At 40.2% G+C, this 12,615-nt stretch overlaps 1 protein-coding gene across 1 annotated transcript; it reads right to left on the bottom strand.

Annotated features, from left to right (window-relative positions):
- Positions 1-1,494: 1,494 nt before the first annotated feature.
- On the bottom strand, positions 1,495-9,281 carry LOC127376311 (calcium-binding mitochondrial carrier protein SCaMC-2-A). The gene is made up of 10 exons (XM_051423049.1): positions 9,022-9,281; positions 7,219-7,345; positions 7,004-7,091; positions 6,801-6,912; positions 5,138-5,296; positions 4,151-4,303; positions 3,951-4,058; positions 3,664-3,831; positions 3,121-3,271; positions 1,495-2,951 (listed from the first exon to the last, which is right to left on the bottom strand). Exons 1-10 carry the CDS (start codon positions 9,181-9,183, stop codon positions 2,767-2,769), a joined length of 1,413 nt encoding a protein of 470 aa, XP_051279009.1. The 5' UTR covers positions 9,184-9,281; the 3' UTR covers positions 1,495-2,766.
- Positions 9,282-12,615: the final 3,334 nt, after the last annotated feature.

Raw genomic sequence — 12,615 nt, 5'->3', positions numbered from 1 at the left:
TGAGTCGTGTGCGTAAAAATCAGAGGAGTTACATTATGTAACAACATTGTTTACTATTTAGTGTGTAATCCCAATTCGTTAAAGTATTTGATTTCTGTGGCATTAACTCCAGCGTCCACATTATAATAAATTAATAAATAAATAAATAAATAAATAATACATCCTCAAGGTTACAAGATAATCATGCAAATTTACTTCAATGTTTACTTAGGCTAACTATTAGTAAAATATCTGTCCTGTTGATAACACACAACTGAACCACGCCCTTTATTGAGTCAGCCATTTTTGTAATTAATTAAGTAAAGTCTATCTTTAATCTCTTCTCTGGCCAGAAGATAAAACTGAAGCTTCTGGGAGCAGCTGATTATTACTGTCCAGAAAATGTTTGTTTCACTTCAAGCAAGCAAAACATTTTAAAGTGAAACCAAAAGGATTTTTTTTTGGCATTTAAAAAACACATATTCCACTAATATTACTGTGAAACAACCAGAGGTATAGGAGCACTACTGTAAATCTATTATATAACTCCTGAATCCTCCCCCTCCACTGTATGCATGTGGAGATTAGGGCACCATTAAAGGATCACTAAAAAACAAACAAACACATTTTCTGTCTTACCTCTGGTGGCATCTGTCAAGCTAGATAGTTTAGTTAGTTAGTTCTTAATAATACATTGTGTGGATTATTGGTTTACATTTGAACATTTGGGTTTAATTACATGAATGACCGTGTTTGGATGATTTGAGCATCTACATTTGTTTGTTTTTCAGGCACTTCCATATTATTAATTACCAAATCAGAAATAATGGAGCTTATTGATACTGAATAATTAAAGATATATTGGCCTGGAGTAATTTTTTAAATACAGAAATACAGAGCAGTTAGATTTAAAAAATGTTTCCCTCATGTACTAAATAGAACATTTTACAGTTGACGAACAAACTTTCTTCTTCTCTGGATACGCTCTAAATTATCCCAACTAATTATGTATTGCTGTACTGCAATTTCTTGTTATTTATCAGTCGACGTAACACAGATACTGACATATCTGCAATAAGCTAGTATCAACTGTTTTATTGCTATAATTCTAGTCATTATGACGCACATGTTAACGTGAAAGCTGTTTACATCAAAAACTCAGAATTACAATAATGGATATGACATTAATGCATCATTAAGCTGCTGTAAACCCTAAATATAATGTAAAGCCTCATTAATCATTACCCAGGCTGCAGCAGGTTTTTCTCAAAAATGAGAAAAGTCCCCTTCATTAAATACCAACTAGTTCCCAATACAAGAAAATCCCCAATCTAATTACACTTCTGTCTTGGTCACATGCAATGTCTCTTGACCCATCTGTGGGAAAAAATACTTCCCAAAACATTCACATTTCAGTGCAGGACACCAGCGGATTTCTCTGGAAGTGACACTGATCAGAGAACTGGATAAGAATCATACAGCTCTTACAAAAAAACAGAAATCGGAGACTCAGCATTACAAGAATTTGCATTTATTTGCATCAAAATGGTCCATTAAAACAATACTAAAATTCATTCTTTACAAAAGAATCAAATCTTAATCCCTGAATTGATAAGACATTCAGAGGCCCTTCTAGCAGTGATTAAAGTGCATTATGCCACTCATCTTTTTCAAGCCCTTGTTTTAGTGAGCATAAATGTTGTGAAACAAAAAAAACAAACAAACATGCGTGCTCTTCTGTGAATTAAACAATAATCTGCCCTTAACCCTGAGGTGAACATTAAGACATTTATACCTTAAAAGGGCAAACACATGTCTACACACATTAACATACATTATCTGAAGTATTTTGCACAAACAAAAAGTTATTTTTCAGTTGCTCAAACACATTGACTCATGAGTACAAACTCCAACCCTCCTTTGAACATTTCAGTAGACAACTTAATTTAGTGTTTGGTAGCCACATGTTAAGGCTGTTGCCTGGCGTTAGTTTCCCAACCTGAATATAGTCACTGCATTTTAAAATGTATCAAATCGCACATTTGGCTCTTGAGACAGGAAACATGCAGCATTATACCTCCTCTCTCTTCTAGACAATAAAAACAATAAATACAGGATGGATGGAAATAAATACTCCATAGTCAGGCATCCACTCATTCAGGACAGGGGAGGAGAGAGATCAAACTCACGTGTGCAAAACCCTCTCATTTAGGAACACAATCATTTCTTCCTACAGGACTGTTAAAGAGTAAAACATCTTAAAGAGCTTATTAATGCTATATCTGCCATGTAAAAACAGACACTCTTTAGGAGAATTGTTTTCCGTAGACTTACTTATGAGTGCTGGTGATACATTTTACACACTGATCAAAGCTTGCAATGTCATACCAACATGAAAAAAAAAGAAAAAAAGTTTGCTCGACAGCAAAATACAAACTGGCAGGAAGAGCATAAATAGTTGGTCCTCGATTAACACTCACATTCCTCATGTTTCAGCTCTCAGCACAACTCCTTTAAAACATAAATAGCAGCAGACACAATTACGACATCCTGAGCTCACAGAGTCCATATCCTCCACCTTGGCATTTCCAACGTTCAGTGTCCTTTCTCGTCTTTCGTCAGCTGACATTCACAGAATGAGATGACTCCACGAACCCCCAGAGGGGCCAAAAAGTTTCCCTGGGATTCCCATGGCATTAACCCTGGGAGGGAGGGGGTAGTGGGGTGTTTGGGTAGGAGGGGTGAGGGTCACTTGTCACATTCAAGTTTTGAAGTCATGTGACAGTTTCAGCGTGATGTCACTCCCAGTTGTGTTTTCAGGCGCTCGTACACTACATAGCTGATGCTGACGGCGGGGATGACTTTGAGGAAGTTGGGGGCCAGGCCTCTGTAGAGCCCTGTCGGGCCTTCTGTCTGCAAGATCTGCCTGAAGAGACCAGTCATTGTCATCTGCTGGCTGCTCTCTGTTGCAGCTGTAAAGACAGAAAAACAGCACTTAGATGTTTTTTTGTCACAAGAATACAATTTTTGGAAAATTCTAATAGTACCATTTTCCAGGTGAGACATTAAATATCTACACAATTAAGTCAGTATCAGTGTTCAAATATCCATTAGTTCATGCTGACTTGAGCAGACACTCACCTTGTGCTTGCATGCGTGTGCGGATGAGAGCCAGAGGATAACTGGCAAGCTGGCCACAGGTGCTGGACACAGTGCCGCATGCCAGCAGGACGAACACACCAGGGTCGGTGCTGTTGGTGCCGTACTGCTGCAGATAGCGGTTCTTCAGTGTCTGAGGGAAAAGTACAAGATGAGAAATATGTCTACTGGCACTCTGTTTTTTTCCCCTCAGTATTATGACACTTCCCTCATTCAGATTGTGTTACGTAACTCAGACTAGTCTTTGGTGGCATTTTAAAAGAGGTGGTGAGGTAAGATGTCTTAATACAAACTGAACAAATACTCTTTCCAGATGTAAAACTGTGTTTGTATATTATCAGTGTGCTTAGTATGTCAATGTTGTGAATTTATAGCTGAAAAGATAAACATTCTTTCTCAGATTAGAGGTTGAGGTATGAAGAAAAGTGTGTGCAGAGTTTATTACAGTACAAACCGATACTATTAAGACTAAAGAATGCAATAAAAGTGTGTGTGTGTGTGTGTGGGGTAGTAGTGGCTGCTCACCTCGTACACTGCCAGGTCGATGCCTGCATAGGGGATGATGCCCAACATGTTGGGGATGTAGCCTTTATAAAATGCTCCAAGTCCTTCTCTCCTGAAAATCTGCTTTGCACAGTCTGAGATACCAGAGTACTGCCCGGTGGTCCTCAGAGCAAGACGAGTTTTCAGGACCTGGGGACAGATTCAGTAAGGAAAAGGTGTCATTTCACTGTAAAGTTTTGAGAAGCCCTCAAAAAAGGACTCCTAATGGCTTTTCATTTTAGAGTAGATGCAAATAAACGGTTAATCACCTCCATGGGGTAGATTGTGCTCTGGGCAGTCACTCCAGCCAGCGAGCCGGCAACAAACCGCTCCACGATGCTCAGAGTCTCCTTATCGCGGCCAATTAAACGTTTAATCTGGAGAAGCCAATTGAGAAAGAAAATGCATTAGTGAATGGACATCAAGAACACCAAGTACGATATGTTATTCATTTGAGTCACTATCATACCTGCTCATATGCCATGAACTTGAGGGCAGACTCTGGGGCAATTTTGATGATGTTCACGCCATTGCCTCGCCACAATGACCTCATACCGCCTTCTTTGATCATCTGCGTCAGCCCGGTCATGATGCACATGTTGTTGGTTCGGGAGCCATAAACCTGAGAGGGAAGAAATCAATTAGATATAATTAAGCAAAAAAGGAAATAGTTGACAGAGAACAGCCCTAAACTTCTGTTTGCGCTGGCAGGTGAAATTATTAAAATGACTGCTGAATTGTGGGATGAATCAGGCAACCTGCCAAGTAGGCCAGGGTTTATTTTGACCCAAAAGCAGGCCCAACTAGGTCTGTTTAATTAATTGATGGGAAAGTAACCAAAGCACATAATTCCCTGTCAAGAGGGCTCAAAGTCTACTTTCCACCTGGCAACTGACGCAAATCAGGGCCATTGACACAGATTGTGAATCTGTACTGTTAGACCTACATCGCAATCATGACTGACGATTATGCAGTAGAGGGTGTGACACCCTCATGCGAGTCATCATTGGTCGGCGGTGTGGCCTGGCTATGACACAATCGGCCCCTGGACTCTGGCCCCTCACTCTTACACACTTTATTAAACATTAACTTGTTTATGACCCGTAGGTAACTTGCTCTTGAGCAATTTCTTTTGACAACTGATTGGGCCACATACAGTTATGAAAATGATGGCCTTGATGACATCCTTATTCAGAATTGTATTTTATTTTTAGAGCTTAAATTTCTTGATTCACATTACGCTTTGGTGGCTAAGCAAAACAGCTGACAACTGGGTATTATCAACCACGAGCTGATGATTCTCTCCGGTTACAAATAGTAAGAAAGATTAGAGTTTCCACAAGTTCCTCCACACGCTGCCCAGTTACTAAAACCCCAAAACCTGTCTCAGTTTTAGTAAAACTTTTGCCAGGAGAGGCTTTAACAGATTTATTTAAACTTGATTTGGTTGTATTACCTGCATTATGACTTTGAGTCTGTCCAGGGGAGCGGTGCAGGTCCTTGACACAGCTCCAGCTCCTCCACCTGCAACCAGGTGTCTCCACCACATGCCAGTCAGCTTCTCCTCTACAGTGAACTCATCAGGCACCATCAGGTTCTCACCCACATCAAATATCTGCCAGGGAGAGAGACATGAATTATTAGATAAGAGCAGAACTCGAAAAAATGCGTCAAACCCCCAATAACTCACTCCCTCTTTTCACTTCAGGGAAATATGACAGTGGTAACAGACCAGAACAGATCAATGTCATGTGGACAACTTCTGGAAAGTTTTTAGTTGAACATGAAAATGTTTTCATTCATCTTCACCACCAGCTGTCAGTTAGAGTTCCAATTCTTAACGAAACAACCACTTTGGCAGCAAAAAAAACTTCGCAGGGGGCACTGAAAACTGCAGCTCTGCACATGTACTGTTCTGAAAATGTTCTTGTTAACGGTCTTTGAGCACCAGGTTTGTTTTCACAGACACCACAGAGTAGGTCAAGATTTCACTAGATAAAACATAAACACAGAGCACTGCTTTGAAATTTGAGCCATATACCTAATGAGGCTCTGTGGGCAAAGGGCAAAAGGCGCAAGTCCATAAGGAGACAGGTTATGAAATTATTCAGGTCATGGAGCACAAAGTGTACAGAGTTACAGCAGGATGTGTCGGAACACCTCTGTCAACTCTAGCCCCCTTTAACGGGAGCTTAAAAAAGAAAAATAGTTAGAAATTCACATCATCATCATGAAAGTTTTCTTCCGCCTTTCTAAATAAGAATTTCAAGCTTGCTTTGTAACTTAAGACCATTTTTGATTTGTTGCATTTTTTATGAGTTGAGTCGATAAAAAACAGCTCATGTATTTCCCTGTCCTAATTAGAGGACAGTCTCCTCATTAAAAGTAGTTTCAACGTCACTCAGGGACACTCTGGTTCTGCTGTGGGGATTAAACAGGTGACCACACAGAGCATGAAATATTTTTTTTAAACTCAAATGATCCAGCAGCTCATGTTTCGTCAGTAAATTGGCTGTGTATTGCTTGCCCTCCCAGGAGGGGTAACTTCACCCCTATTCTTGGCCCTGGTTCAGCCTGTTGGTATCTCCTCTGTACACAGTTGAGGCTGCTAGATTTATTAGATGGCACAGCGTTGAAATAGCTTGAACACCCAAGATCACGCTGTCCTCTAACATGAGCTGTGCTACATTACTTCAGATCCACATGCTCTTACTGCTGCTCCCTTTTACATAACAGCTAAACAAATGACAAATCCTTCCGACATAATCCTCCCAGAATGGGACCAATTCTCTTCATAGCCTAATAGAGCTTAATTGCTGACGCACAACATGGGCTGATGGAGCCTTTCAGGGAATTTGTTTTTCAATTGACCTGTTTTTTGTTTTTTTCCCCAGACAGGACAGAGGTGAAACGCCCTTTGCACTTTGATTAGCTGCAGCTTGAGTGATACCATTATCGGATGCCCAGATACCGTTATCGGATTTAAGAGGACATCGGAAAATGTACGCAATACCAACTGTGGAATTTTCTAGTCCAGTCAGTCCTGACAGCTCAGCTGCCTCTACATTTGTCCCTTTTTGGGCAAAGTTTGTGGTTGCTGTGCAGACCACTGAACTAACCGTGGAGTGTTTCCAGTACAGGATGATCTCAGGAATGTTCTCAGTCTTCTCCACCATGGGGTAGTTGCTCCAGTCTTCACTGCTGATAGTTATCATTCCATTCTTATCCATGCTTTAAGAAAAGATGAAACAAAAGTAAGATATTGAGCATCTTAATCCAACAAGCCAAGACTGCAGTGCATGAAACGGAAGAATGAATTTACCTCTTAAGGGCTTTTTCCGCATGCTGTGAGGAGATATGCACACCAAGGTCCCGAAGAGACTGCATGAACTCCTTAGGATCAATGTGACCTTAAAATATAAGGAAAGACAAGTTGTAAGAAGTAGTATCTTACCATATTGGTGAAAGATGAAACCAAGCAAGCACTGACACATCTGCAACAAAACGTCAACTCAAACTGGAGAGGCAGCCTCATACCTGCATTCTTCTTGTCGATGCTTTTCACCACAAGCTTCAGGTCTTTCTCATAGTCTTGGAGATAGTGAACAAACTCCTCAAAGTCCAGCTGTCCACCTGACGCATTTTCTTCCCTTTTTAAGGCTTTCTGCAAGGAAAAATAAAAAATACACAGGCAATGAGACATGGTAATTTAAGTCAGATATAAGGACAGCATAGTGTTTGAATAATCGGGGTTGTTGTGGAAGTAAGAATTTCATTTTATTGACGCCAAAACAGTGTGGTATTATATTGTTGTTAAGTGGTTTCAGAGAGAAACCACAGTTTCAACAGCAGTGGTATGCAAAGGAGTCATCTGTGCTGACACATTCAAACAAATTAACATTTGCTTATGATATGGGTACACCAAGTTCTGAAATGTACTCTGTCTAAATGCCAATCCCAATGTTCTGTATATGACAGGAGATTTAAAAAGGTTCCCAAGCTTGTGTTTCATGACCCCACAAGACAGCATTATGACCCACTTGCTAAGCTGCTGGGCTCTTGGCTGTCTTGAATGACTGGTATGACGTCGGTTTCTCCAGGACCGGTAGGCAGGTAGTAACACTCTGGTCTATCTTTGACCTCAACAGCAGCTCGACCCGCCAACTGCTATAATCTGTCTAAGCTCAAACCTTCTGAGCTAAAACAGGACGAGGACACCGGCAGTCCTCCAGCGCGCTGGCCAGTTCCAACACCCGACCCCCATGCCCACATATTACTGTCACATAGTAATGATACACTGCTGACATTCTGCTCTCCCCTTCAGCTCACACTAAATGATCTGCACAGGTACATAAATGTGACTTGCATGGTCAAGATGGGAATGCCATGTCCAAGTTTGAAGACTTTACTTACTACATTATGGCATTTCTGCACACATTTGGTCTGTGTTTGTTTTACTTGTACTGCTATTCTATATACTATAGAGTCTGAAATGTGATAGAAAAAGGCCAAAAACTGTTGCAGCTGTGGCAGAACATGCATTGCCATCAGTTCACAAACAAAAATGCTAACCTCAGCTGAGTGCAAGAACTGACATTCGACACTGACTTTTAACAATTCATGAAATGGTGCATCCACAGAAGAAAAAAAGTTCAGTTCACCAGTTTTTTTAGTTTTAGAAAAGTGCATCTGTGAGTAACACATTGCAATACTATGTGCAAATACACACTATGTCCAAAGCAGTGCAATGCCTGAACTACTGCAAGACATTTGGTTTCCACAAATGTATAAAATAAATACAATTTGTGCATTTGACATTATTTTAATGCGTTTCAGAATTATTCATCCGATATGTTGTCTGCTGCCACTTTAAGGATACAGTTGATCGTGGCAGCAGATACACACTGCAGCTACTTTCGAAATTCCCTGGAATAGCACGCATTCCTTTTTAGGGTGGAAAATGAAAGAAGTTGACGGCAGCACAGCCCGCGCCGGTAAAGTGTGGCTTCTTCAATTCATGGCAATTACATTGGATGGGCGAAAACGAATCAACATTACATTTGAAAAGAAACTTAGCTTGTGTTAACGTTGTATATAGCCATATATGTATAAATAAAAAATATGAAAGGTTCTCGTGGCGACTTTTCTAGAAGCCGGTCAGCTTTGCGGCCTAGTCGTAAAGGCTTTTTACAACCCCATGGTAAGCTAGCCGGCGCCCGGAAAGAAAGGATTTAGTGCCGCTAATGGGACAAAGTAATTGGATTTAAAGAAGTAGGTAACTGTAACTGCTACACACATTGTGCTTTGGCATACAAAGTAATACAACGTGTTTTTTCTTACCTTTCGCCATCTTTGGTAGGCTGAAAACTCCTGGGACGGAAGGAACACGCTCAGTTTGTTAAAGAGAGACTTCAGCTCGGACGGCAGCCCGTTAGACTCAAAATATTCCACTTCAATCGGGTCTGAGTTAGACACGGGGACGTAAAGGCACAGGCCGAGCATGATTGGCTCCGTAAGATTTAAAATAAACTACAATAAATAAATAAATAGCACACCGATGTGCCTCTCCTTCACGGTGTAACACTGAAATGCCGGTGAGAGAAAACGCCGGCTGCTAAAGAATGACTAGAGGCCCCGCCCCTTACAGGAATAGCTCAACGTCATTTTACTACTGACCAATCACTGAGGACGCCCATTGAAGGGCTCGACACGGTCCCGCCTTCTTCTTGAAGAATGTCCAACCAATCCTGGGCCTCCTCTCATCCAGCATGTGAAAGACTGACCAATCCCGTCTTTTCTTTCATTCAAACAGTGGCACAAGAGAACACAGGCTGCTTGGCGCTTTATGTGCACCATTGACAGTTATGTGCCCTACAGAAAAATATATTAAAACAAATATCAAACCTTTTATAAAACACTAATATTGATGTAATAATGGTATTCCATGATTAATACTACAGCCTCTGCAATAATAATAATAATGATATTTATAATGATAATATATTTTGATTCTGTCATAAAATGAACCCAAAAAGTTAAAAATTCATGCAGAAAGCAGAGGTTCAAAAATGATCTCCTGTCATTTGACTACAATGAAAGGCTGTTCGTATTGATCAGTAGACATTGCAGTCAATGGAACACACACCTTAAGACCTCTGAGGGGGGACATTGTATTGTAGAATCACACATTAGGAGGCATACACTGTTGGTGCAGGAACCTGTTTAATACAGAAATCTAACATCTTCACTGGATTAGTGAACAAAATATACTTCATTTCACTCAGCCATTCTTTCTTTTTTATTAATACATCTTCAAATGCTTAATTCAGTTGAGTTTCCACATCAGAGCACCAAAATTAGTAGGTCTTCTGTGAGCTCTTCTCTCCGCTTCATGATGTTCCAGCTTTCCCTGGTCAAGGTTTGTGGTGTTTTAACATTTTTTGATCTTATATGGTTTTATATCCTGCCGATGGTCTGAAAGGAAGCCCAGTATTCATCCCTTCAAGCATGAAATAAAACTGTACTAATCCCTCCTGTGGTTTATTTTTACAGTGCGACCTGGAGTCCTAAACCTTTCCAGTTTTTGAAGGACAAGCAGGCCATTGTATCAACACAAATGTAACTTCTAATTATTCTAAATAATTCCAAATCAGTAATGGTTATTTTATTGTCTATTGTACACAGCTCTTTCCTTCATCTCTAATGGCCCATGGTCTGCCAGTTTGTGTTCAGGCCTGTATGCAGGGGGCAGGGGGTCAGGCACACAGGTTCAAGGTCTGGATGAAGTGTAATGCACCGTGGCTCTTTAGGAAGCTCTCTACATCTATTCTGAACCCGTTGGAGTATGTGATATAAGGTGTTTTAATGATTGTATATTCCTTTTAAGGGTCATCATGGAAGATACATTTGTTTCTCTTTACATACAGCATTGAGCTCCTCGCAGCACGTTCACCTGAACAAGTGCAGTTTAATTCACGGTGTGACTACAGATATTGAGTTGTCCATTCTATATTATGAACAATCGCACAGTAAAGTAATCTGAACAGTTTAGAGCATTTTCTGTTGCTCAGTATATGTGTTGCAATGATGACATTCAGCAACCCACGCATAAACCAGTCAGAAGACCTGCAGCTTTGTGTCGTTGAATGAAACTGACAATGTAATGTGTTGATTTGTTCTTTACTGTAGTCTAAATAGTATTCATAATCATGGGGGTCCTTGCCCCTATATATTTGTTAATATACAACAAAAACCTGTTTGGCACCAGGCTCATGTATTTATCTACAACAGAGGCTGTAAAACGAAATGTTCATTATAGTCATGTTAACATCATGCTAACAACTCCCAACACTTTTATCCTGCAACTCACTTCATCTAATTTCTTTCTGTGAACCCTTTCAAGAGTTAAAGTATTATCATGCTTCCTTCTTCACAGCTAGTGTGGAAACTGTCTCTGAACTGAACAGTTATGAATTGTCTAGACTCTAGTTGTTTCATTCAGAATTCACTGTTTCTTTGATTCTGTTTTTTGTTTTTGTTTTTTATAGGTTTAACTAGGATTCAATGATGCTCAATGATGATGATACACAGAAAGAATACTAAGTCTTTTGTGAAATATGCTAGCTACACCACCACTGCACCACAGAAACTGACTATGACTATATGATTCTTTTGGGCTTTTTATTGCCTTTACCTTGATAGAGCAGCCGAAGAGTGAGAGGGAAGTGGTGAGAGAGAGAGAGAGAGAGAGAGAGAGAGAGAGAGAGAGAGGATGACATGCAGCAAAAGTTGGGATCAAACTTGGACCCAGATTTGATTAAATCCTGTAAACATTCCTGCGATAAGTATCGATTGAGTCTGATAAGTCCTAACATGGCTTCCGTACAGAGGATAACCCCTTCTGATTTAGTATAACAACATGACCTTTCCTCCTTTTTGAGTGTGCCTGATGCTTTGTGTGTACAACACTGACGTATGTGCTGTTTTCATTTTCTGAAGAAAATGCTCCAACAGGCTTCTAGCACTCCAGTGACATCTAAAATCAATGAGGAAGTTTTTATTTAGAGGCAAAGAGAGTCCCTCACTCAGCCTCAGGCCCTTTGTGGTAGTTTTGTCTCTCTTCTAGTGAGCTTTAAACACACTTCATCAGTCTTGTAGTTTCTTGTATGTTTTCTTTCCATGCATGTTATTTACTCTGCTACAGGCAGTATTATATAATTTGTTTAGCCACTGACTGTGTAGTAGTCAGATGTCAGCGTGTTCTCTCCATAAAAACCTCCCTGAGGCAGACAGGCTGGAAGGATGAAGGCTTTAGAAATAAACTGGGACAAAGGATGAGTGCCAAAAGCCAGAAAAGGAACGGCTCTGAAGGAACGCCAAGAGCCAGCTGAACTCCGTAGGCTGTCAGCTGATCCTATCTGGGTTTACATACAACACACACAGACACAGACACAGACACACACACACACACACACACACACACACACACACACCTCTGCTTGTGGCTTAACTATCAGTCACAACAAAGTTTATATGTTTTGGTGACTGTCTCTCTCATCATATTTTGGCAATTTCTTCTAATTTAATTCTCAGATTCACCATCATTAAACCAAGCTTCAGCAAACAAACCAGTATTCAGATATCACAGTGTACAGATCTGGAATACCAAAGTACTAAGTAGTATTAATCTTTATTTTCTTCATTTCCAAATAATAATTTTTTACACTTCTGTTCAGTTTGTGTGTTTCTTATTGTCATTTGTTTCCTTTAGTCATGTACTTATCATATTGGTATTTTTTTCCTCTGTTGTATGAGTTGTATGTTATATTTCTATTATGTGGTTTAATGGTGTTCTAAATCTAAAATGTTTTTCTCAGTTTGATGTGGCAGATTTTGACTGTCCTGCACAGAGCCCTGACCTCAACCCCATTCAGC

The sequence above is a fragment of the Dicentrarchus labrax genome, unplaced genomic scaffold, assembly GCF_905237075.1.
Source record: "Dicentrarchus labrax unplaced genomic scaffold, dlabrax2021, whole genome shotgun sequence".
NCBI lineage: Eukaryota > Metazoa > Chordata > Actinopteri > Moronidae > Dicentrarchus > Dicentrarchus labrax.
The sequence above is the reverse complement of the archived record's forward strand: the minus strand, read 5'-3'. Positions and strand labels throughout refer to the sequence as shown.

Bases quoted from the DNA above. Each gene is read 5' to 3' on its own strand.
- LOC127376311 (XM_051423049.1), bottom strand. From the start codon at position 9,183: ATGCTCGGCCTGTGCCTTTACGTCCCCGTGTCTAACTCAGACCCGATT. The intron at 7,346-9,021 runs GTAAGAAAAAAC...TTTTCCTTGCAG, and splicing joins CCTACCAAAGATGGCGAAAG to AAAGCCTTAAAAAGGGAAGA. The intron at 4,059-4,150 runs GTATGATAGTGA...TGGCTTCTCCAG, and splicing joins AGTTCATGGCATATGAGCAG to ATTAAACGTTTAATTGGCCG.